This window comes from Mesoplodon bidens (genome assembly GCF_964165515.1).
Source record: "Mesoplodon bidens genome assembly, chromosome: 9".
NCBI lineage: Eukaryota > Metazoa > Chordata > Mammalia > Artiodactyla > Ziphiidae > Mesoplodon > Mesoplodon bidens.
This window is the reverse complement of record NC_138166.1, coordinates 49,245,128-49,271,184: the sequence shown is the minus strand read 5'-3', so window position 1 is coordinate 49,271,184 and position 26,057 is coordinate 49,245,128. Positions and strand designations below refer to the sequence as shown.

Sequence of the window (26,057 nt, the reverse complement as noted above, 5' to 3'; positions counted from 1 at the left end):
CTGCCACTGGACTGCACATCGATCTCTGTGCAACAGTTGATGCTGAGGCTTCTGCCATTAGTAGATTCTCAGCTGCTTACATCTTTTGAAGTCCTGGTTGGTCAAGACTGGATTCTGAGCCTACAGCTAGGCTACCAGGAGGGCAGGAAGAGAGTGTCTTCAGCCACTTTGGCTTCTGGGGTGGGAAGCAACACTTATACAAGCTGAGAATGCCCCATAATAGGCAGTCCCTGGTTGCTGGCTACATAAAAACAACCAATGTCCACCAAGAAAGCCCAGCTTTGCCAATTTTCAATACAATGGCAAGAACATACAACCAACTGAAAGATGCATTATCAGTATCTCTACTTAAAAATATGCTTTTATTGCCTGAAAATAGTGGGCTTTTCCCTTAAGTGTCATGTGGTAAATTAGTGAACTTCAGCTTAACATGATCTCTTAATTTTCATAAACTTGTCCTCTTTTAAATATGATTGCACAAAAAATCAGTAGCTAGATTCTGTTTGCTTTTAAAATTTATCTTGAGAAAGTATGATGTAATTCAGAGTGATCTAAATTATATTTTTAAATTACAGCTTCCTTTGTGTATCAGATTGCATTAATTCTTTCACTCAGTAAATATTTATCGAGCACCTGGGCCCTGGGAATAGACCAGGACACACAACAACCAGCCCCAATTCTCATGGAACTAGTCATTTACTTTGCCTATAATCATGTCCCTTTTAATCCTTTGTTCCTTTGACCCCTGAACTTCAGGCATGGGAGTGAAGAACAGCAGAGTCTTTTCCATCCATTGCTGGAGAGTTTACCTCTTGTCTGTGCAGCTGTGAAACTGGTACAGGATCTGATGTTAAAAGTGAGTGAAACATGGGCTTCCCTGGTGGCACAGTGGTTGAGAGTCTGCCTGCCGATGCAGGGGACACGGGTTCGTGCCCCGGTCCAGGAAGATCCCACATGCCACGGAGAGGCTGGGCCCATGAGCCATGGCCACTGAGCCTGTGCGTCCGGAGCCTGTGCTCCTCAACGGGAGAGGCCACAACAGTGAGAGGTCCGCGTACCACAAAAAAAAAAATAAAAAAAGTGAGTGAAACAAACAAACAAAAAAAGTGAGTGAAACAAGTCTTCTTAAACTACCATAATCCTATGTGTTTTTCCTAGATTTGACTTTCCAACGGTGTTTATTACTGTTTTTAAGGATCTTATTCCTTGCATTAGTGGGTACAAGGCTTTGAAAAGGAGCAGCACACTTGAGGCCATACTATCTCCTTGTACAAGAACAGGTGTGACATAATTACCTGAATTTGGGGCATAAATTTAAGCCTGGTTCCTCTCTGATCTCTGTTCCCATTAATCCTCACCTATGTGTCTGAAGTGCTGCTACTTTAGTCTCCATTATGGAATTCCATAGATTGGAGTGGTTTTATTTCACAAGCCATTTTCTCCCATTTTTCTTAGTCTATAAGATCTGAGAATAGGGCAAAGAGCAGTTCACATTTGCAAGAATATGGCCTGAAAAATTAGGTACTTTTTTCTTTAAAATGTTCTCCTCATGTTCATCTTCTTCATTCTATGTACAATTGTCCTCTTTCTAAAGAAATACATTTAAGACTTCTTCATCTTTAATGTTTGCACTGTTAATATGTTGTGCCTAGCTGTGGGGCTTTGCTTCTTTTCTTTTCTTTCCTTTATAACCTGTTTGCATCGTAGTGTGGCATATCGATCTGAGAACTCAGTACTTTTATTCGATTTCTGGAGAATTTTCATTCATTATCTCTTTCAAGACTTGCCTCATTTCCATTTTCTCAATTTTCACTTTGGGAATATTAGATATATGTTGGAATTCTCATTTTACAAATCACTATAAATTCTATAATCCTGTGAACAGACCAGAAATTTTTAGCTCTGAAAATTCAAGGTAGACTTAAAGAGCAGAGTTACTAAGTTGCTAATATTTATCACTTGCCTTTCGTGATGAAAATTGACTGTTCTGAAAGATAAAAAATGAAGCTTCCATTTCCTCTGATTTACTTTTTTAGCAGATATCAAGGTAACAGATGTGAAGAAAGTGATGACTATATTGTCAGTGGTAGCAAAGTGTGGGCCACCCAAGAATGCTATGCTCACTGGATATGCATGTCTCCACTAGTATGGAACGTCCCATTCTCTGACCTTGATCTGGATGCCGGTGAAGTTCTCTGGTAAATGAGAAGCCACCACTTACATTAATGACAAAGTGGGTTGCACATCTTCTTGTAGCGCTTTGAGTTATATGCAAACATCTTGGCTAAGGACAGTAGTCAAGTCTAGTTAGTCAGAAACAGAAAAAAAAATTCTTAAAAAAACCTAGGTTTTCTGGAATAGAATGCTCTATCCATCTGATCACCTTGGGTCAGAGATGTTGATAAACCTCTTCTGTTTTGAAATGTGATTGGTGATGGAAGAAGAGGAATATTAAATGGCTTTCCTCAACTCCTCTGCCACTTGTGCCTGATTAAGTGGTGTCCATTTTTGACCTCTTAGGCAGAGCATTCAATTTTAGCCCATCTTCCTTCAGCTTTAAAAAGTGAAAAACATAAGAATTTTAAATTAGCAATAATTTTTCGCCCCTAATTAGCCTAACGGCTACCATACTGTGCCTCGGATATTCAGAGAAACTCAGCTCATAACTGAACTTGGAATGTCATTTATCATGCCACACATTTTTATTAAGGGCTTTCTATGGTCTCAGCACTGGAATTTTAGTGAGAGATAATAAAAAAGACACATTCTCTAGTAGGAAACATCAACGTATTCACCAGACACTTCTGGAGATCTACTACTGTCTAATATTGGTAGACACCCTGTCCTTGGCATTCAGTTTTTCACCAAGCCTTCGGACGAGGTCATTTCGTGGGAATTTTGAGGATGAAACGGTATGTAATCAGTAAAAAGAATGTACACTCATTGCTCTCTTTTAAAAAGCTCTCTGTGTGGATAGAACTATTTTAGTACTAACTAATTGTTCAGTCAGGAGAAGTAAATGTAAAGTCAAGAGAGTTTAAGGGAGCAGAATAGCATACCCCATTCAGAAATTTGCTTGTCTTTCAAGCAATAACATAGAAGAGAATCCATTAATATTGAAGGAATTTTAATCTAATAGTATGGAATTGGTGTGTGTGTGTGTGTGTACACATGCACGCAAACAAATTCAACTTACCTTTAAAAATGTTTAAATAATGTTCAAATAATTTAAACATAAATATACATTAATGTGAAATTAAAATATTTTTAAAGACTTTTTGAAGACACTAAGCATTAAATCTGTATGTAAGCAGACTAAAGCATTTCAGTCCAATAAATTTTCTGAAATACAGGTTATCTCACACAACTCCAGTTTTCTTGAAAGTAAGAGAGCTTAGCTTATATGCTTTAAAGCCAATGGATTATTCAATAACACAGAAAGCTTCATAAATTATCAACTTACAGGATGATTTATTCATTAATGAGATAAAGTTGAGGAGGAATAATTATAAATACTTATAAAATATAAATTAATGACAAAGTTTTTCATTATACATTAATATCTGTTTTATCTGGACTTTTACTTCAGCTGTGCTATGATTTTTCTGCTCATTTCCAAATTCATTGTAGGCATGAAAGAATTCATAAATACTGATATAAGCAGATTCAGCTGTCTGCTTTCATGTGACTCACACCACGATTATGGATCTTTGAAAAAGCACAGTAGGAACAATTTTTATACGGTTAGGTATATAAAATTGATCCTTGTTGAAGTTGCAAAGTTGACCTGATCAGTAAAAAGAAACCATTAAACATTAGTTTTTCTTTTTAAGCGTTGTAAACACTTTGTAGAATACTAACATTTACAATGGATAATGTGGTTATATTTTGCATTATCCTTTACTATTAAAGTTATAGATGATAAATTAAGCTTTTGTGAATTTTCAAGTCTCACACCTAATAATATATGGATGATTTTTCTGGTCAAAAACATTTTATGTGTGTTTCAGTCTTTCTGTTCATTCTGAAGATTAGGAAAGATTATGTTAAGACCTGGACTTGGCCCTTTGCAGAGCTCTTCAGTTCATATAGTAGTCCTTTAAAGGCTCATGAAAAACTCTTCTCAAAGGGCGAGCAGGCAAGACTTGAACACCTCAGCTAAGATAACATTTGTCTATAAAGAGAAAAGCTTTATAAAATATCCAGAACAATTCCTGCACTCTGTTTGAACATTTAACTGGAGGGAAAAGCATAGAGAACAACAATAATCAGCTACCTTTTAAAATATATAATTTGTATACAGTATTTGAACTACCAGAAAATGGGAGATCAATAAATGTAGCATGAGTTTACCCATAAATATTGAGAAAAGAAGTTGACATATGACATTGAAAAAAATATTATTCTGGTTAATTTATCAATTTAAGTTCATGTTGCCTGAGTTTTTTCCTATTAAAATTTAAGTGTGAGATTCTCATTTAGGAAACAAATAACTTCTACATTTTTAAAAAGAATATTTATCATTAATGTAACCAGTGGTGTACTAGAGCCAGCTTGTACCACATTATTAGATCCAGTTGTCCATCTGTTTTCATAACTCTGTGTTCAGTGCTGTTACATTTGGTAGCTTGAAATCAAGTGTGGTGGAAATATTTATACCACAGAAATTAAAAATTACTATGAATCAATCCCCCCACCCCCCAAGAGAGCTGGTTTACCACTATATATCATTAAATATAAATATATAATGAAAAAAATGTGAAATTTGCTTGGAGTCAAAATCTAACATTCCAGTAGGGGAATATTTTTGTTTTCAGTGAAGGTTATAAAAGATTAATGTGATTCTTATCAAAATTCACTATGCTTTATTAAAATATTATCAAAGTATGTTGAAGTTCATCAGAAAGAATAAATTGAATAGATATGTGCTGGCTATTAATATGCTATGAAACTACAATAATTAAAATAGTGTGGTATTGGTGCAAGGATAAAGAAAGTGAATGGAACAAAATACAAATACAAGAAAATGACCCTATCATATACCATAACAACATATAAGGAGAGAAAAAAGGTGTTAATATTTACTGTGGGAATAACTGATTGGCACTTTGTAAATTAAAAATAAAATCATTTGTGCCCCTCACCTCATACCATTAATCAATATTTCAAAATAGAAGAAAGTTAAAAATTTAACTATAGAAAAAGTAAAAAGGAAATGGAGTGTTTATAACTTTTTACCAAGTAGAAAACTAAGCTCCCTACAAAATTCTGCTTCCAGAAAGTTAAAAAATCTGTTGTTCTCACTCCAATAACTCAGGCCAGATACACTCAAAAGTCATAGGTTTAAAAAAAAAAAAAAATCAGATTGCCAAGGATACAAAGAAACATAAATGAACTAAATTCCAGAAAATGATGACTCTTCCCAGAAAAGACAAACAGCTGCTTTTATCCTTGGCAGGACTGTGAGAGCGGGAGAAATCAGCCAAAATTCTGTCTGGCTGGTGTGATTAAAATTCCCAAGTGCCCATCCACAGACCCACAAAAGCAACAGCCACCACTGAGTGCCAGGAACCCATTTGAAGTTCTTTATAAGGAATATCATTTTTTAATCATAATAACCCTATGAGTGTATTACAATTTTTATTTGTTTTACAAATAAAGTAACTGAGGTGAAGAGGTCATCAGCCCAAAGTTATGATGTGAATGGTGGAGCCAGGATTTATGCTCAGGCAGTGTGACTGCACAGCTTTCAGTCTTAGCTATGATGCTATTCCACTTCCCAGTAAATAGAGTCAAAGTTTGCTCATCAATATGGCCTATAAACATATTTGCTAACTGAATAAACCCAAATTATCAAGCACTTTTCCCACTTTTTCTACAAGGAAGCAAATTCAATACATATAATTAGAAATTTAAGAGCACTGAAAAATTAGGAAAACTAGTTTGGTAGAAACAGAAACTTTTTATGGGTGCAGGTGCTAGGGTTTTCTGCTCCAGAATTCTGATGCTTCAAATGTTGCCCATTTGTTTAGATTTAACAATGATTCTCTGGTCAAGAATTAATTTACATGTTAATTTAAATTCTATCAGCATTATGTATAATTCTCCCTTTCCTCATTGTGGAATCCTATGCCTGGCATCTGTACGGGATGGAGCAGGTAAGTTAAACTTTCTATTATTTGCAAATGTGTCAGCACACTTTCATAGACCAACTCCTAGTGAAATGAAGTGACCAGGTATTTTGCAGAAAAAACTTTGGACACTTTAGATTTTTCTAAAGCTGCTTTCCCATTTAAAATATAGGATTTATAGTGTGTTACCCACCACCCAAACACCTGCAAATCTTATGCTGTTTGAGTAAAAATGATAATGTAAATATTTTGTTTGTTCAATTATTACAATCAACCTCCCCAACACCAATAGCAATAAAGTCCTTTTCAGATTTAGCAATGAGTTTGTAAAGGATTATGAAGAATTAGAACTTGTCCATATTTGATGTTTTCCCAAAATTTTATTTCTCGAAGTACTTTTTCCTAGGGGTCCCTAAGCAGAAGGAAGAAACAGGTGCTGGCAGAAGGATCCCTGATAGGGCAGAGACAGACCTTTCCAGAGTTCCCTGCCTGCCAGGAATCTCAGCAAAGGTAGTAATGGGGAGGGGTGATATAAAATGCTTGTTAGGGACCTATTTTAGGCAGCTCTTAAAAAAGAATTGTAAAATATGAAATGCTGGATAATGCAGTGATGAGAATCACTTTTATATCACCTCAAACCCCTTTTCCTGAAATCCTCCCCTCCTTGATAACAGCCAACATTGAAATAGTGTTTTAATACTTTACAAAGTACTTTCTTATAATAGCCAAACCTTAATCTTGAAATCCATCCTTCTCTTGCCATCATTGCTTTTCCTGAGGCTTTGCTCTCACCTATTTCCATTGTTGATTCTCTTCTGTTTCCATCTTCCGGTCATTTTTTTTAGCCTTCTGTTCTTCCCTTTTTTGCAATTTTAATTATTGACAATGATTTTTGAGTTTTCTCTGATGTTACATAGTTGGCAGAGGACACAGTTAAATAATTCTTGAAAAACAAATAATCTCTAATTGTCTGATAGAAATTTCCACTTGGAGGTCACATCCTCACCTCAAGCTTACTGTCTTGCCCTTAAACTTACTCCCTTTTCTGACATGTCTGTTCATGATATGGAGAACTAACATTTACTGAGTCATTATCATGTGTCAAGCACTTTCCAATATATTATCTTCCTCTCACAATAATCTTATGAAATAGATGATTAAATGAAGAAACAGGCCCCCAAACACTGAGCAAGTGAAGGAATAGAGATTTGAACCCAGGTCATCTAACCCAAACCAGTGTCCCTCACCTCACACCTCAGGCCTGTCTCTTACATGCTGTCACTTAACCCCTCTCAGCTCTAGTGTTTTAACCTGTCAGGTGGAGGCCCAAATGACAACAAGCAGATGACAACAAGCGGAGCCAGAAAAGGTAGGCCTAAATTGATAGGTAAGTAGGGATGAGCAAAAAAGGATTGCAAACTCAGCAAAACCAAAGATAATAGATTTTTAAATAAAAATTTAAAGAAAGAGAATTTTGAAACCAGTCATGATTTATCTCATTTGTTTGCAGCAAGTTCTGAAATAATACAAATATGTTAAGCTTTCCTGAGTTTGTTCTGAGTTTACAGAACCACTTCTCAGTCTATGGAGAAAAAAAAAAAAGAGAGAGAGACTTTAACAAAGAAGCAACAAAGTCAATTAATATATTTCATTAAAAATTTTATTTTTGGAGCCCATAAATGGGCAAATTCCAAAATAGTAGAATACGGAGTATTTCACATTTTAATATCTCTTTCTATTCAGCAGTCCACTTTTGCATTTTGTTTTCTATAGACAAATACACTGGATTAAAGTAACAGTGCCCTTAACCGCAAGGTCAATGCCTGAGTATTTCCAATATTTATCTTGAGCACATAATAAAGCAGAGGCAATTACTTTTCTTGAACATTTTATTTCCATTCAGAGCTTAGCAATTACTTTAGCTTCACATTATTGTCATAAATGATAACCAAATGGCCTAAGTAGCTAAAATCATAAAACTATTATAAGCCAAGTCAATGGTATATATATAAAGTTAATAGAAAATGACAACTATACGGGTACACATTTGTTTTGAACCTTACTAGAAATATGCTAAAATAACAAGTTTTATTCAAGAATGAGGTCCTTGGGCAGAAGCGGAAGAAGATTCATATCATCAAAAATTATTAGGAAAACTGTAGGTAAAAAGAAATCAGCCTACAATTTTAACCAAATAAAGGAGGAAAGGAGAGTACATCCTCAGGGGCGATGACAGTTCAGGAAAGTACATTCACCGTCCATCACAAACTTTCTCACCACCTCAAGAGCTCAGCACAAGGCTCTCCAGGCATGGTTATTTTCCCACTGAGTTTCTTTATGTGGAACATAAACCTACATTTATGGTAACAACAGGATATTATACTGCTATTTAACCTGACAGCAAAAAACAGGAAAAAAACTTATTAGGGCCAGACTGACCTCAGACCATCTCAGTACCCCTGAAAATAGGGGCAAAATAAGGAATCATTAAGAAACAGTATTCAAAGAGCACTGTATTATCTAATGTGATTTATAAAACAAGTAAAATTCAGTAATCTTTGATGGAAAAAGCCATAGTAGTATTTGAAATTTAGGAATGTTTTGATGCTGATTTTTTTACTGAAGTGGTACTCCAAGCTGTTAAGTTGGTACAAGTTCCAAACTCACAGTTACTTGCATCACCTCAGTTTAATAATCCAATAAATGACAAAAAAGACAAACAATGAAAACAGCATCATATAGCACAGCAGCTTTGTTTGGCTCCCTCTGGATAAAATCTTCAGTTTTCCCATGGTTTTACCTAGAAATCCAGTTGTAGAATCAAACTGTGAATCCTATGAGGAGAAAAGGAAAACAAAATATAATAGTTGAATTCTAATATTCTACACATGCATACTTAAGTAATTTAATATATTGTTATTAGAATACATTTTTAATGACATTTTCTGTGTTTAATCAATTCAGGACCCTGTTTATAACTTAGATAGTCAGCCTGATTACTCCATGCAAAATAATTTTCTCAATAAATAAAAAGCTCGGGAGAGAGAGGGGAAGGTGGCGGAAGAGTAAGACGTGGAGATCACCTTCCTCCCCACAGATACACCAGAAATTCATCTACACGTGGAACAACTCCTACAGAACACCTACTGAACGCTGGCAGAAGACCTCAGACCCCCCAAAAGGTAAGAAACTCCCCACATACCTGGATAGGGCAAAAGAAAAAAGAATCAACAGAGACAAAAGGATAGGGACGGGACCTGCACCAGTGGGAGGGAGCTGTGAAGGAGGAAAGGTTTCCACACACTAGGAAGCCCCTTCGCGGGCGGAGACTGCGGGTGGCAGAGGGGGAAAGCGTCAGAGCCACGGAGGAGAGCACAGCAACAGGGGTGCAGAGGGCAAAGCGGAGAGATTCCTGCACAGAGGATTGGTGCTGACTGGCAATCACCAGCCCGAGAGGCTCGTCTGCTCGGCCGGGGTGGGCGGGGCTGGGAGCTGAGGCTCGGGTTTTGGGTTTCGGTCGGAGCGCAGGGAGAGGGCTGGGGTTGGCGGCGTGAACACAGCCTGAAGGGGTTAGTGCACCACGGCTGGCCGGGAGGGAGTCCGGGAAAAAGTCTGGACCTGCTGAAGAGGCAAGAGACTTTTCCTTCCCTCTTTGTTTCCTGGTGCGCGAGGAGAGGGGATTAAGAGCGTTGCTTAAAGGAGCTCCAGAGACGGGCACAAGCTGCGGCTAAAAGCGCGGACCCCAGAGACGGGCGTGTGACGCTGAGGCTGCTGCTGCCGCCGTAAAGAGGCCTGTGTGCAGGCGCAGGTCACTGTCCACGCCCCCCTTCCGGGGAGTCTGTGCAGCCCGCCACTGCCAGGGTCGCGGGATCCAGGGATGGCTTCCCTGGGAGAGCTCACAGCACGCCTCGGGCTGGTGCAATGTCACGCCGGCCTCTGCCGCCGCAGGCTCGCCCCGCACTCCGTGCCCCTCCCTCCCGCCCGGCCTGAGTGAGGCAGAGTCCCCGAAGCGGCTGCTCCTTTAACCCTGTCCTGTCTGAGCAAAGAACAGACGCCCTCTGGTGACCCACATGCAGAGGCGGGGCCAAATCCAAAGGTGAGACCCGAGAACTGTGAGAATAAAGAAGAGAAAGGGAAATCTCTCCCAGCAGCCTCAGAAGCAGTGGATTAAAGCTCCACAATCAACTTGATGTACCCTGAATCTGTGGAATACATGAAGCTCCACAATCAACTTGATGTACCCTGAATCTGTGGAATACATGAATAGACAACGAATCACCCCAAATTGAGGAGGTGGACTTTGAGAACAAGATTTATGATTTTTTCCCCTTTTCCTCTTTTTACAACGGATCATCCCAAATTGAGGAGGTGGACTTTGAGAGCAAGATTTATGATTTTTTCCCCTTTTCCTTTTTGTGAATGTGAATGTGTATGCTTCTGTGTGAGATTTTGTCTGTATAGCTTTGCTTCCACCATTTGTCCCAGGGTTCTATCCGTCTGTTTTTTTTATAATTATTTTTTTATTTTAATAATGCTACTATATTTTATCATATTTTATTCTATTTTATCTTCTCTCTTTTTTCCTACCTTCTCTCCTTCCTCCCTCCCTCCTGCCCTCCTTTTTCTTTCCTTCTTTTTTTCCTTCTCTCTCTCTTCTTTCTTTCTTTGCTTCCTTCCTTCCTTCTACTAATTCTTTCTTTCTACTTTTTCTCCCTTTTAGAAAGGCTCTTGGTGCTGCAGCCTGGAGTCAGTGCTGTGCCTCTCAGGTGGGAGAGCCAACTTCAGGACACTGGTCCACAAGAGACCTCCTAAACGGTGAAAATCTCCCAGAGATCTCCATCTCAACATCAGCACCCAGCTTCACTCATCGACCAGCAAGCTACAGTGCTGGACACCCTATGCCAAGCAACTAGCAAGACAGGAACACAAACCCACCCATTAGCAGAGAGGCTGCCTAAAAACAAAATAAGGCCACAGACACCCCAAAACACACCACCAGACGTGGACCTGCCCACCAGAAAGACAAGGTCCAGCCTCATCCACCAGAACACAGGCACCAGACCCCTCCACCAGGAAGCCTACACAACCCACTGAAACAACCTTAGCCACTGGGGACAGACACCAAAAACAACGGGAACTACGAAACTGCAGCCTGCAAAAAGGAGACCCCCAAACACACTAAGAAAAGAAAAATGAGAAGACAGAAAAACACACAACAGGTGAAGGAGCAAGATAAAAACCCACCAGACCTAACAAATGTAGGCAGTCTACATGAAAAAGAATTCAGAATAATGATGGTAAAGATGATCCAAAATCTTGGAAATAGAATAGACAAAATGCAAGAAAGTTAAGAAGGACCTAGAAGAACTAAAGATGAATCAAGCAATGATGAGCAACACAGTAAATGAAATTAAAAATAATCTAGATGGGATCAATAGCAGAATAACTGAGGCAGAAGAACGGATAAGTGATATACAAGGGAATCACCATCAGGTTAAGAGCTGATCTTTCAGCAGAAACTCTGCAAGCCAGAAGGGAGTGGCAGGACATATTTAAAGTGATGGAGAAAAACCTGCAACCAAGATTACTCTACCCAGAAAGGATCTCATTCAGATTTGATGGAGAAATTAAAACCTTTAAAGACAAGCAAAAGCTGAGAGAGTTCAGCATCACAAAACGAGCTTTACAACAAGTGCTAAAGGAACTTCTCTAGGCAAGAAACACAAAAGAAGGAAAACACCTACAACAATGAACCCAAAACAATTATGAAAATGGGAATAGGAACATACATATTGATAATTACCTTAAATGTAAATGGACTAAATGCTCCCACCAAAAGACACAGACTGGCTGAATGGATACAAAAACAAGACCCATATAAATGCTGTCTACAAGAGACCCACTTCAGACCTGGAGACACATACAGACTGAAAGTAAGGGGATGGAAAAAGATATTCCATGCAAATGGAAATCAAAAGAAAGCTGGAGTAGCAATTCTCATATCAGACAAAATAGACTTTAAAGACTATTAGAAGAGACAAAGAAGGACACTACATAATGATCAAGGGATCGATCCAAGAAGAAGATATAACAATTGTAAATATTTATGCACCCAACATAGGAGCACCTCAACACATAAGGCAAATACTAACAGCCATAAAAGGGGAAATCAACAGTAACACACAGTGGAGGACTTCAACACCCCACCTTCACCAATGGGCAGATCATCCAAAATGAAAATAAGGAAACACAAGCTTTAAATGATACATTAAACAAGATGGACTTAATGGATATTTATAGGACATTCCATCCAAAAACAACAGAATACCCATTTTTCTCAAATGCTCATGGAACATCCTCCAGGATAGATCATATCTTGGGTCACAAATCAAGCCTTGGTAAATTTAAGAAAATTGAAATTGTATCAAGTATCTTTTCTGACCACAATGCTATGAGACTAGATATCAATTACAGGAAAACATCTGTAAAAAATACAAACACATGGAGGCTAAACAGTACACTACTTAATAACGAAGTGATCACTGAAGAAATCAAAGAGGAAATTAAAAAATACCTAGAAACAAATGACAATGGAGACATGACGATCCAAAACCTATGGAATGCAGCAAAAGCAGTTCTAAGGGGGAAGTTTATAGCAATACAATCCCACCTTAAGAAACAGGAAACATCTCGAGTAAACAACCTGACCCTGCACCTAAAGCAATTAGGGAAAGAAGAACAAAAAAACCCCCAAAGTTAGCAGAAGGAAAGAAATCATAAAGATCAGATCAGAAATAAAAAGAAATGAAGGAAACGATAGCAAAGATCAATAAAACTAAAAGCTGGTTCTTTGAGAAGATAAACAAAATTGATAAACCATTAGCCAGACTCATCAAGAAAAAAAGGGAGAAGACTCAAATCAATAGAATTAGAAATGAAAAAGAAATAACAACTGACACTGCAGAAATACAAAAGATCATGAGAGATTACTATAAGCAACTCTATGCCAATAAAATGGACAACCTGGAAGAAGTGGACAAATTCTTAGAAACGCACAACCTGCCAAGACCAAATCAGGAAGAAATAGAAAATATGAACAGACCAATCACAAGCACTGAAATTGAAACTGTGATTAAAAATCTTCCCACAAACAAAAGCCCAGGACCAGATGGCTTCACAGGAGAATTCTATCAAACATTTAGAGAAGAGCTAACACCTATCCTTCTCAAACTCTTCCAAAATATAGCAGAGGGAGGAACACTCCCAAACTCATTCTACGAGGCCACCATCACCTTGATACCAAAACCAGACAAGGATGTCACAAAGAAAGAAAACTACAGGCCAATATCACTGATGAACATAGGTGCAAAAATCCTCAACAAAATACTAGCAAACAGAATCCAACAGCACATTAAAAGGATCATACACCATGATCAAGTGGGGTTTATTCCAGGAATGCAAGGATTCTTCAATATACACAAATCAATCAACGTGATACACCATATTAACAAATTGAAGGAGAAAACCCATATGATCATCTCAATAGATGCAGAGAAAGCTTTCGACAAAATTCAACCCCCATTTATGATAAAAACCCTGCAGAAAGTAGGCATAGAGGGAACTTTCCTCAACATAATAAAGGCCATATATGACAAACCCACAGCCAACATTGTCCTCAATGGTGAAAAACTGAAACCATTTCCACTGAGATCAGGAACAAGACAAGGCTGCCCACTCTCACCACTCTTATTCAACACAGTTTTGGAAGTTTTAGCCACAGCAACCAGAGAAGAAAAGGAAATAAAAGGAATCCAAATTGGAAAAGAAGAAGTAAAGCTGTCACTGTTTGCAGATGACATGATACTATACACAGAGAATGCTAAAGGTGCTACCAGAAAACTACTAGAGCTAATCAATGAATCTGGTAAAGTAGCAGGATACAAAATTAATGCACAGGAATCTCTGGCATTCCTGTACACTAATGATGAAAAATCTGAAAGTGAAATCAAGAAAACACTCCCATTTACCATTGCAACAAAAAGAATAAAATATCTAGGAATAAACCTACATAAGGAGACAAAAGACCTGTATGCAGAAAATTACAAGACACTGATGAAAGAAATTAAAGATGATACAAATAGATGGAGAGATATACCATGTTCCTGGATTGGAAGAATCAATATTGTGAAAATGACTCTACTACCCAAAGCAATCTACAGATTCAATGCAATCCCTATCAAACTACCACTGGCATTTTTCACAGAACTGGAACAAAAAAATTTCAAAATTTGTTTGGAAAAACAAAAGACCCCGAATAGCCAAAGCAATCTTGAGAACGAAAAATGGGGCTGGAGGAATCAGGCTCCCTGACTTCAGACTGTACTACAAAGCTATAGTAATCAAGACAGTACAGTACTGGCACAAAAACAGAAAGATAGATCAGTGGAACAGGACAGAAAGCCCAGAGGTAAACCCATGCACATATGGTCACCTTATCTTTGATAAAGGAGGCAGGAATGTACAGTGGAGAAAGGACAAGGCGCCTCTTCAATAAGTGGTGCTGGGAAAACTGGACAGGGACATGTAAAAGTACGAGATTCGATCACTCCCTAACACCATACACAAAAATAAGCTCAAAATGGATTAAAGACCTAAATGTAAGGCCAGAAACTATCAAACTCTTACAGGAAAACATAAGCAGAACACTCTATGACATAAATCACAGCAAGATCCTTTTGGACCCACCTCCTAGAGAAATGGAAATAAAAACAAAAATAAACAAGTGGGACCTAATGAAACTTCAAAGATTTTGCACAGCAAAGGAAACCACAGACAAGACCAAAAGACATCCCTCAGAATAGGAGAAAATATTTGCAAATGAAGCAACTGACAAAGGATTAATCTCCAAAATTGACAAGCAGCTCAACAGCAAAAATACAAACAACCCAATCCAAAAATGGGCAGAAGACCTAAACAGACATTTCTCCAAAGAAGATATACAGACTGCCAACAAACACATGAAAGAATGCTCAACATCATTAATCATTAGAGAAATGCAAATCAAAACTACAATGAGGTATCATCTCACACCAGTCAGAATGGCCATCATCAAGAAATCTAGAAACAATAAATGCTGGAGAGGGTGTGGAGAAAAGGGAACACTCTTGCACTGCTGGTGGAAAATGTGAATTGGTACAGCCACTATGGAGAACAGTATGGAGGTTCCTTAAAAAACTACAAATAGAACTACCATATGACCCAGCAACCCCTCTACTGGGCATATACCCTGAGAAAACCATAATTCAAAAAGAGTCATGTACCAAAATGTTCATTGCAGCTCTATTTACAATAGCCCGGAGATGGAAACAACCTAAGTGTCCATCATCAGATGAATGGATAAAGAAGATGTGGCACATATATACAATGGAATATCACTCAGCCATAAAAAGAAACGAAATTGAGCTATTTGTAATGAGGTGGATAGACCTAGAGTCTGTCATACAGAGTGAAGTAAGTCAGAAAGAGAAAGAGAAACACCGTATGCCAACACAAATATATGGAATTTAAGGGAAAAAAAAAACTGTCATGAAGAACCTAGGGGTAAAACAGGAATAAAGACACAGACCTACTTGAGAATGGACTTGAGGATATGGGGAGGGGGAAGGGTAATAAGCTGTGACAAAGCGAGAGAGAGGCACAGACATATATACACTACCAAATGTAAGGTAGATAGCTAGTGGGAAGCAGCCGCATAGCACAGGGAGATCAGCTCAGTGCTTTGTGACCGCCTGGAGGGGTGGGATAGGGAGGGTGGGATGGAGGGAGACGCAAGAGGGAAGGGATATGGGAACAGATGTATATGTATAACTGATTCACTTTGTTATAAAGCAGAAACTAATAAAAATAAATAAATAAATAAAAAGCTCTTTCATTATCCAATAAACATTCTTTCAGCTCTGGAGTAATTCAAAACCCCGAAGTATTTAGGTCTTATTCCAATTATTTGGATTAAAAAATATTAACAATAAAGTAAGTAGTTTATCTACTATCACACAGGTTTTTTCCCACTTTTTGTTGGGGCATTGCTCTCCAAGGTCAAATGGTGGGTTGTTTCCCAGTACAGAATTCATCTAAAATTTAATATGGTTAGCAGTTAAATTTACCTTTACTTTTAAGATCCTTTTATTTAGGTAGCTGATTTAGAAGGTCAGCAGAGTCTATTAAAAGTTAAGAGAATATCATGTATCGGTGGTAAAATGTGGTAGAGACTACAAATATGGATGGGGAAAAACGACCACATTAAAACACAGGTGGAGAGGGTGTGGAGAAAAGGGAACCCTCTTGCACTGTTGATGGGAATGTAAATTGATACAGCCAATATGGAGAACAGTATGGAGGTTCCTTAAAAAACTAAAAGTTGGGGTTACCCTGGTGGTGCAGTGGTTGAGGGTCCGCCTGCCGATGCAGGGGACGTGGGTTCATGCCCCGGTCTGGGAGGATCCTGCATGCTGTGGAGCGGCTGGGCCCGTGGGCCATGGCCGCTGGGTCTGCGCATCCAGAGCCTGTGCTCTGCAATGGGAGAGGCCACAACAGTGAGAGGCCTGTGTACCGCAAAAACAAACAAACAAACAAAAAACAACCTAAAAGTTGAACTACCATATGAACCAGCAATCCCACTACTGGGCATATACCCTGAGAAAACCATAATTCAAAAAGAGTCATGTACCACAATGTTCATTGCAGCTCTATTTACAATAGCCAGGACATGGAAGCAACCTAAGTGTCCATCGACAGATGAATGGATAAAGAAGATGTGGCACATATATACAATGGAATATTACTCAGCCATAAAAAGAAATGAAATTGAGTTTTTGTAGTGAGGTGGATGGACCTAGAGTCTGTCATACAGAGTGAAGTAAGTCAGAAAGAGAAAAACAAATACCCTATGCTAACACACATATATGGAATCTAAAAAAAAAATGGTACCTAGGGGCAGGACAGGAGTAAAGATGTAGACATAGAGAATCGACTTGAGGACACAGGGAGGGGGAAGGGTGATCTGGGACGAAGTGAGAGAGTGGCATGGACATATATACACTACCAAATGTAAAATAGATGGCTAGTGGGAAGCAGCCGCATAGCACAGGGAGATCAGCTCGATGCTTTGTGACCACCTAGAGGGGTGGGATAGGGAGGGTGAAGGGAGATGCAAGAGGGAGAGGATATGGGGATATATGTATATGTATAGCTGATTCACTTTGTTATACAGCAAAAACTAACACACCACTGTAAGTAATTATACTCCAATAAAGATGTTTAAAAAAAAAAAGCTAGAAAAGAAGTCCTTAAGATGAGAGAACTAGGTATGTATTAGAAACACTGCACTTTCATAGAAATCTCAATATCCTGAGATGTAAGGCCCTGGCACAACGATAGCCTTTGCACAATTCAGGCTCTATGCAGCTCAAGCACTTTACATCTATAGTCTTCACTGGGGTTATGCATCAGAATCACCTGGGATCCTTTTTTTCAAAATAGATATACTAGGCCCCTCCCCCTAAAATTCTGAATCAGTATATTTAGAGTGAGGACCAGGCATAAATATTTTCAAAGTTCCGCAAGTGATTCTAATGTACAACTTTCACAAGGAGATTGCTTTCAGTGCAATATTCATTTTTGAATAGTACAGTTTTAAAAGCATTTGAAGAAACTAGGGAAGGTCCGGAGGAGTTTGACATACAAAATAAACATTGGATAATGAAAAGAGCCTCTAACAAGAACAGGTATATATTACTGAGTTTGTTTAGACTAGAGGTAAAAGGCTTGGGGTTTGTTACTATGTTCAAGTCTTATTGACTTGTTCACAGTGATCCTTAGAAGATCAAGCAAAAGAAATAGGTTTACTTTAAGTAAAAGACATTTGGTTGGTTGGATATAAAGTGTTTTTGATTACTTGGCAGTCTATATCCAGAGATCTTTAAGAAGACTCCAAATAGTCATTTGTCCTGAGTTTTTAACAGTGTTTCTAAGCACAGGATTAAAGATAAATTGGCTTCCACCTCCTCCTACTACTTGTATGTGTTAGGCAAGATGAAAAATGTAAAACTATGGCAAAAACGAATCTTAGAGGTATTCCAAACCAAATTTGAGAATATCAGATCAAGTTTCTTAAAGTTAAAATCATATTCACTTACCATTTCAGCTAATAATTTATTTTGATGTTTAACTTCATGGCCTATTTCAATGGAAAGCTATAAAGTAGAAAGCGTAAACATTATTACTTACATAAATGTTTTTAAGTGTTATAAAGTAAAAACAATAATGACATTCTAAGCATAAACATTTTCTCAAATAAAACTGTATTCTAAAAATATAAAATATACTCTCTTCTTTTGTTACTTTTCTCACTGAAATTAATGAAAAATAAATGTACAATTTCTATTCCTTCCCAACTATGGACATTGTCTCCCTGTTCTTCATTTTGATTTCATCTTAATATTCAATTCCATCTTTTAATTTTGGTACATATTTCTCTCTGGTTCTCTTATCCTTGCATTCTTTTTTCTCTCTTTATACTGTTCACACAATAGCATTTGTTTGTATATTTCTTCATTTACCTTTTAAAAATGTATCCAAGTTCCCATATTATCAATTCAAATCCAGATATAAGCAATATTTTCCTAATGAATGTAGCATTACTTTGAATAAACATCTAAATTAATTATTTCTTTAGATTCTAAAAGTGTTTTTCTTTAAAATATGATAAGTTGGAAAAAAAACTCACAAGTTAGTGTTACCCACATCCTGAAGCTATGCACAAAAGAGGCTGAGTCTAAATGAAATACCATAAGTGAGTACAGCTGCTATTCAAACCAAAACCTATCTAATACTTTATACAACAAATTCATCAAAGGCTTCATTTCTAAGATATTTGAATAAACACACTACTACTAAATCTTGGAAACTACTAAAAATCTTGGCAAACCACTGCAAATATTGTTCTCAACTTATTTTGTGTGGAAAGCATCTGGGGTACTAGTGATGCAAAACCATGCTAGGATTCTATAGATCAGAATGTGAGCTTTTTCCCCAAATTTAACAATTCAGAGATAATAAAGCACCTATGAAACTAGATAGCCCAAATCACCTGTCTCTACAACTGTCATTCATGCCAGGGGAAGAAACGTACAGGAGAAAAAAGCTTTCTTCTAACAAGAAGCCTAAATGATCAATATTGGAATTAAAAAAAATCATTTAATTCTTAATTTCCTCTGAATGTTATATTTTTTAAATTATTGACATTGTACAATATTGCTTAGTTCATAGATCAACTCCTTTTGATTGAATATGACTTTGAAAACAATACTCATTTCAGAATGTAACAGTCTCCAGGCTGAATATAATTCTATTTTCCAAAGACTAATGAAATAACAATTAGGTTTTGGCAGCATAAGCTTCCAGTGAATGCCCTATAAGTGTACTGCATGTTTATTTTAATGCAGAATCAATCACATACACTGTTAAAACTATCTTTTGATAATCCTTTATTTAATACATATTAACTCAATTCCACTATAAGGAATTATGGTAAGTGCTATGTAGAATATAAAACTAAGTACAATAGAAAACCCTATTCTGGTAAATTTCTTTTACATACAAATAATTCCAATGCAGATCATTATGCAATAAGTGCTACAGAAATGGTACAAATGGTCTTATGTTCATAAGGAAAAGGTTACTTTTATGTGGTGATCAGGTATGGCCTGGAGGAGAGAAGATGCAACGAGGTGGAGCCTTTCAGAAGGGCAAGACTTCAGCCAGTGTCAGGAGGGAGAGGCAGTCTAAGGCAAAGCGATAGCATTGCCCAAAGATACAGGAGTGGGAGAGTGACAGCGTGCGTAGGACACAAGGAGTACTTGAAGTTGTCTGGCAGAAAGGATGTATACATTCTGGAGGTACAGGAGGTAAGGTCTGAAAAGCTGTGGACAATATTTGCAGAACCTATCTGATGGAACTACAGAGTGTGAACTTCATTTCTTACATCATGGGAGGCCACTGAAGACTTCTGGGAGCGAGGATGCAAGTTAAAAAATACTCTAAAAAGATGACTGGTGACAGGGCGTAGCTCAGACCAAAACATGGGAAAAATTAGGAACAGATAGGTTAAAAGACTTTCCCAACAGTTCACCTAAGAAAACCGGGGGATAGTATTAGAAATAGAAAGGTGGAAATAGGAACAGTAGAAAAAAAGCACAGGACTTGGTGACTGACGTGAGGTACAAAGGCAGAAACATGAAAGACAGATTTGTAGCTTTTGAGACTAGAAGAAGAAAAGTCAGAAGATGAGCTACTTGGGGGTGGAAGGTGGATTGCTCTGAGACATTAGTACAGACAACATACAGTATTTTAGACTTAACTGCAAAAAAAAAATTCTGAAGTTAAAAACAAAACAAAACAAATATACCATATGTTTTGATTGGTCACATTTTCTAAACTTGTACTTAAATCATGTCTAAATTTTGAGTCATGTTGCTAAAACTTAATTGCTATTTCATTAGCCTTTGGAAAGTAGAATTGTAAAAGCCTGGAGTCTGTTATATTTTGAAATGAGTATTGTTTTCAAGGTCATATTAAATCAAAAGTAGTTGATCTATGAACTAAGCAATTTTGTATAATGTGAATAATTTAGAAAATACAACATTTAGAGAAAATTAAGAATTAAATGATTTTTAAAAATTCCAATATTGATAATTTAGGCTTCTTGTTAGAAGAAAGCTTTTTTCTCCTGGAAATTTCTTTCCCTGGCGTGAATGAGAGTTGCAGAAAGTAGTTAGGTGATTTGGGCTATCTAGTTTCATAGGTGCTTTATTATCTCTGAATTGTTAAATTTGGGGGGGAAAAGCTCATATCACCAAACTACACTATTTGGGTAACTGAATTCCTTAGTATGATGCCAATAAAAGTATAAAATATACATGTATATATAAATAAACAAATTAAAAAGTATATATGTGCTTTATACTTACAGATTTTATAGCAGTTACTTTGTTTCTCAGACTTTCCGTGAGTCTCTCATTTTCTTCTTCACAGGCACTATACCCACTATTAGGATAGCCATAGTTCCCATAGTTGCCAGGAGGTACTCCTTCACCTGCAAGGATTAGAGTCACAAGCAGAGTTGCAGCAAAAACAAGCCACTTTTGAAACCCTGACAAGAACCGAAAAAGACCCCTGGAGGGCGTTGCAGACCACGTATGTCTATTATTCACACTCCAAATGAACTTTAAAAATTAATAACCAAATAGAGATCAGAACAATTCTAATACCCTCTCCTAAGCAAAGAATACTGAATTCAGTTCAAAACACATTTGTTGATTGCATATTGATTGCCCACAAGACACTGAAATAGGCACTGATATATAAGGAGATTCTGGACACATTTCCTGCTCCCTAGAACTACACAGTTTAAAAAAAAAATCTAAAAGTATCATAACATCAACTACCTATGGAAGAAGCTTGGCTGTGGAGAGAAAGGCAGAAAGAGGATAATACAGTAGGATGGAGTTCATGGCAGAGGGAGGGTCCTTTACTAGCATCTTTTTCTTTTAAATAGAAAAGAGCTGGAATAACTTTTGGGGAATATCAGCTGGGATTTAAGAGGGACTCATTCATTCTTCAACAAATACTTGAGAAACTCCATGTATCAGATTCATTGTTCTTTCTCTAGGTGCCACTTTTTGGAGCTCATCTTCTAGGGAACAGCATTGGGATACAGGACTATAGTCCCAGCCACTGCCTAATACAGTACTTGATATTCATCAGGCAATCAAACAGGTAGAGTGAGCCGTGAACAGTGAATACATATACTAACATGTTGGAGGACTGAGAGAGGTAAGCATAGTTGACAGTGTTATCTAACCACATTTTTTTTAAACTATTGACAATTTTCTGCACTCCAAGGGCAGAAAGTAAATTTGTTCTGCTCGCGGCTATAGATCCCCCCACAAACATACACACACAGTAAGGCACACCCAGTAAATACTTGTAAATGAACGAATTAATGAACAGAATCTGAATTCACTGTTATTCAACTTTGAATGTGCCTGCCTTTGTCAGCAGTGGGGTCACAGGCTTCTTTGAGGACAGAGGCAGTGAGGCAGTGTCTCAACCTTCTTCTATATCCCCTTACCTAGTAAGTACTTTACATGCAGTAGACACAATCTCCACCACCACAAAAGAGTAAAGCCTGTCTTTGAAGAATGGTGATCATTTGGGGGAATAAACAGTAAAGAGAATAATGGAGGAACGTGACTAGGGTTATACAGGATTACTACAGGGATAAAGCAATCCTGGCTGAGGCAATATATTGTAGTGTGATTTTTCTCCAGAGGCACTCATCAGCCTAAGTTAGCCCATAAAAAGCTGAATGGTTGGACTGATCAAGAGTTGGAGGTTTACAGTGTTGGGGCTGCTGAAGAACAGAGCCCCAAGAGGATGAGATTCCTTGCAAAAAGACTGGGTGAATATATGGATTATGGGGATTCGACTGGACAAGGACTGAAGTATTGTTAACAGAAGCCTGAGAATATGGAGGAAAGGGATGATACAGAAACTAAAGGTCTCCATAAACTCAAAGAGTGGATGGAGTGGCAGTGGCAGTGACAGTAACATATGGAAGGGGCCGAAGTAGCAGGCAGCACTGGTTGTTGAAGGAAGGTCAAAGTGTGAATAGAAAGCTCTTTCAAGGCACAGCACAAATCTCACTTTCTCTAAAGAGCAAAACTCTCTCCTTTGAATTCTTACAGCTCTGACTATATGTAACACTAATATCACACTCTAGACTGCACTCCAAGGGCAGAAAGTAAATTGTTCTGCTCGCGGCTATAGATCCCCCCACAAACATACACACCCAGTAAGGCACACCCAGTAAATACTTGTAAATGAACGAATTAATGAACAGAATCTGAATTCACTGTTATTCAACTTTGAATGTGCCTGCCTTTGTCAGCAGTGGGGTCACAGGCTTCTTTGAGGACAGAGGCAGTGAGGCAGTGTCTCAACCTTCTTCTATATCCCCTGTACCTAGTAAGTACTTTACATGCAGCAGACACACAATCTTCACCACCACAAAAACCACAACAAAATGCTAAACGAGTATGTTCCTGAGGAGAAGTCACTTTCCCCAAATTTTCCCTCAACTGCTGACACACTATCCACAAAGCTAAGTGTGCCATTATAAAAGTTAAGGACTCAGGTGACTAGACATAATATTTTCCTCCACTCAGTGATTAAAATAATCATCTAAACAATGCACTCATCCTATTAATCAATGATACTCTGTACAAACTCTAATAAGGACCAAAATCCCTACAGAAAAGAAAAATGTCTTCATATTTTATGTGACTAAGGTTCTAGATATATAACGTTTGCCCAATAAGTCATTACTGACTGGATGAATTTAACTACTTGACAACCAAGGAATTCATTTCTAAATTAATGGCTATTTGTCTCACTTCCTTTATTGTTATTTTTGCCTATCTTAATTTTATTTTTAGAGTTCTTCAGTACTGTTCCATTTATTAAAAGTGAAATTCTCAGAAGTATTTCAAGGCACATTTCTTCTATGAAAGAGTTAATCTTCCCTCACGCCATCATTCACTACCAATATTAATAAATAAATAAATAAAATAAAATGTTAGGAGTTGTTATTCTTTTGTGTGACTTAACTGATATAAAAAGTTGTAGGAAAGCTAATGGGTGCCAAAGATGATCCTCAGACTTTGTCCATTAGACAAATGCTACTTCTGGATAGTTTCTATCAATAACTGAACCAAATCACCGAGAGAGACATGTGAAGTGTGGAAGCTTCTCCACATGAATATCTACTGATTCACGATCCCAGGTTTAAAGTTCCAGGTCAATACACACTGACCCTTTAAAAAAAAAAAAAAAAAGCTCTTGTCACATCATGTCACATCACACCAATGTAAATTACAGCAATTGATACATCACCTTTCCTCCTCTCAACTACAGGGGAGCTTAAAAACAAAAAGCAAACAAAAAACCACTCTATTCTAGAGATTCTAATTTCATTAGTCTGGGCTGGGGTCTGGGTATCAAAGCCCTAAAAGCTCTCCAGGTGATTCTAATGTACAGTCAGGGCTCAGAACCATCATTTCTCTAGTCTCTTTCCTGCAATTTATCATGGCACACTGCTGCACAAAAACATTCAAAGGGGCCAAAAGACCTACCAATGAGATCCAAATTCCTTGGCCTAGCACTCAAAGGTCTACACAATGTGGTTGGTTCTGGTTCTATGTCTCCTACTTCAACCAAATTGGCTTAATCATAATCCTTTAAAACACATCATTCATAATTCTAGATTCCAGCCCTACAACTATTTCTGGGGGGAAAGGGTCATCCTTCCACCTGGAAATTACCTCTCCTACACCTCATTATTTAAGCTTTAGTCCAAGTTCCTATGTCTCCACAAAGTACTAAGTGCTCTATCTGTGAAATCCTGAGACATTCACTACCTGTAGAACTTATTTGGTATTTGGTTGTATAGCTACCGCCTTGTACTATAATCTTTGTACATATTTCTACTCCTCAACTAGATTGGAAGCTTTGGGGAACACAAGCAGAGCTACAAACGACTGTACACCTAGAGCTTACTCAAGTACACAATAAATGTTTGCTGTCATTAGTAATGATAAAAAGGAAAAACATTTAGGCATATAAAACTAACCTTGTTCAAAATGAATTATATTTTTTCTCTACAATTTATTTGGCCAACTTTCCTTCTATGATCCAAGTAGTCACAAAAACTACATTCTTCAAAAGCTGTTTCTCATACTACAATTTACTAATGAATGTACATGCCTAGAGTTACTGGCAACTTTCACTAACTTTAAATACCTGACACTTTTGAAAACTTTTTTTTTCTTTTTCCATCTTATAAGAACTGAAAGAGGTGGTAACATTATCTTTTTTCAATATTTCATATATTTTCTCAGGTATATTGTACACTGATTTGGCAGGTTTTTTCTTTTCCCAATTATCTCTTAACAGTTTCAGAACAAGAAAATCCTGTTTTAATGACTCTGTGTTATAACAGCCCATTATAAGTCCTTGTGCCTAATTTGTTCCAGCTGCTTGGTGAACCTGCTTCCGAAGCTAAAAGGTCAAGAACAAATGCTAAGTCACCAAGCATTACCACATTCTACCGTCTTACCAGTGGAACAAGGCTCAGATAAGAACTGTTGTGGGTAAAATGGCCTTTAACAGTAATGATACGTACGTTTACCTTTGTAAAAACTCACTGTAACCAGGCTAATATGATTATTATTAGTGTGCTCTGCATGCAACACTCACTCTTCAAACTTCGCTTCTGAAGAAACTAACATCAGGTCCAATAAAAAGAAACCGAAGACAGCAATTTCCATAATCACGCTCAGACAGTCAATAACACTAAAAGACTCATCACTGAGTTGGCACCTGTACATACCTCACCTCCAATCCTCCACTACTCTCTGTAAACCTACCATCCACACCTGGGACTGAACTAAACTTAAGGAACGCCCCAGGATCTCGGACAAATGGTGTTTCCACTTGGTACCGCCTCCAAAGACCCCTCCATACACCCTGCTCTCTGGTTCAGATTCCAGTGACATGAAACAGATCCGACTTCCTTCCGCGTCCCCGCACCCAGCACGGCCAGTTCTAGGGCCCCCGAACTTAGAATCTCAGCCCTCTTCTTACCCAGGCCTGCACGCCTCATCCTGCGAGAGGAGCGGGGGAAAAGGCGGGTGGAGGGGTGGGTAGGAAGAGGCCAGGGGTCACCCGGACCGCGTCCTCAGTACCGGGGCCCGGCGAAACACCAACTTCTTCCCCTAAAGCGCCACATCAGCGTAGTCTAAACGTGGC

The 26,057-nt window shown here is 37.9% G+C and overlaps 1 protein-coding gene and 1 long non-coding RNA gene across 2 annotated transcripts; one reads left to right on the top strand and one right to left on the bottom strand.

Moving 5' to 3' along the window:
• The first annotated feature begins 2,051 nt into the window (after positions 1-2,051).
• LOC308623088 lies at positions 2,052-12,053 on the top strand. The gene is made up of 3 exons (XR_014016737.1): positions 2,052-2,198; positions 9,096-9,313; positions 10,852-12,053. It is a non-coding gene; the product is annotated as an uncharacterized lncRNA (long non-coding RNA).
• Positions 7,774-26,057, bottom strand: BET1 (Bet1 golgi vesicular membrane trafficking protein). The gene is made up of 4 exons (XM_081244973.1): positions 25,893-26,057; positions 21,158-21,282; positions 18,326-18,382; positions 7,774-8,965 (listed from the first exon to the last, which is right to left on the bottom strand). Exons 1-4 carry the CDS (start codon positions 25,909-25,911, stop codon positions 8,810-8,812), a joined length of 357 nt encoding a protein of 118 aa, XP_081101099.1. The 5' UTR covers positions 25,912-26,057; the 3' UTR covers positions 7,774-8,809.

What these genes read in the sequence shown, in the direction of transcription:
- BET1 (XM_081244973.1), bottom strand. An exon ending in AAGTAACTGCTATAAAATCT is followed by an intron (nt 18,383 to 21,157) that starts GTAAGTATAAAG and finishes TCTACTTTATAG; the next exon opens with CTTTCCATTGAAATAGGCCA. An exon ending in ATAAATTATTAGCTGAAATG is followed by an intron (nt 8,966 to 18,325) that starts GTAAGTGAATAT and finishes TTCTCCTCATAG; the next exon opens with GATTCACAGTTTGATTCTAC.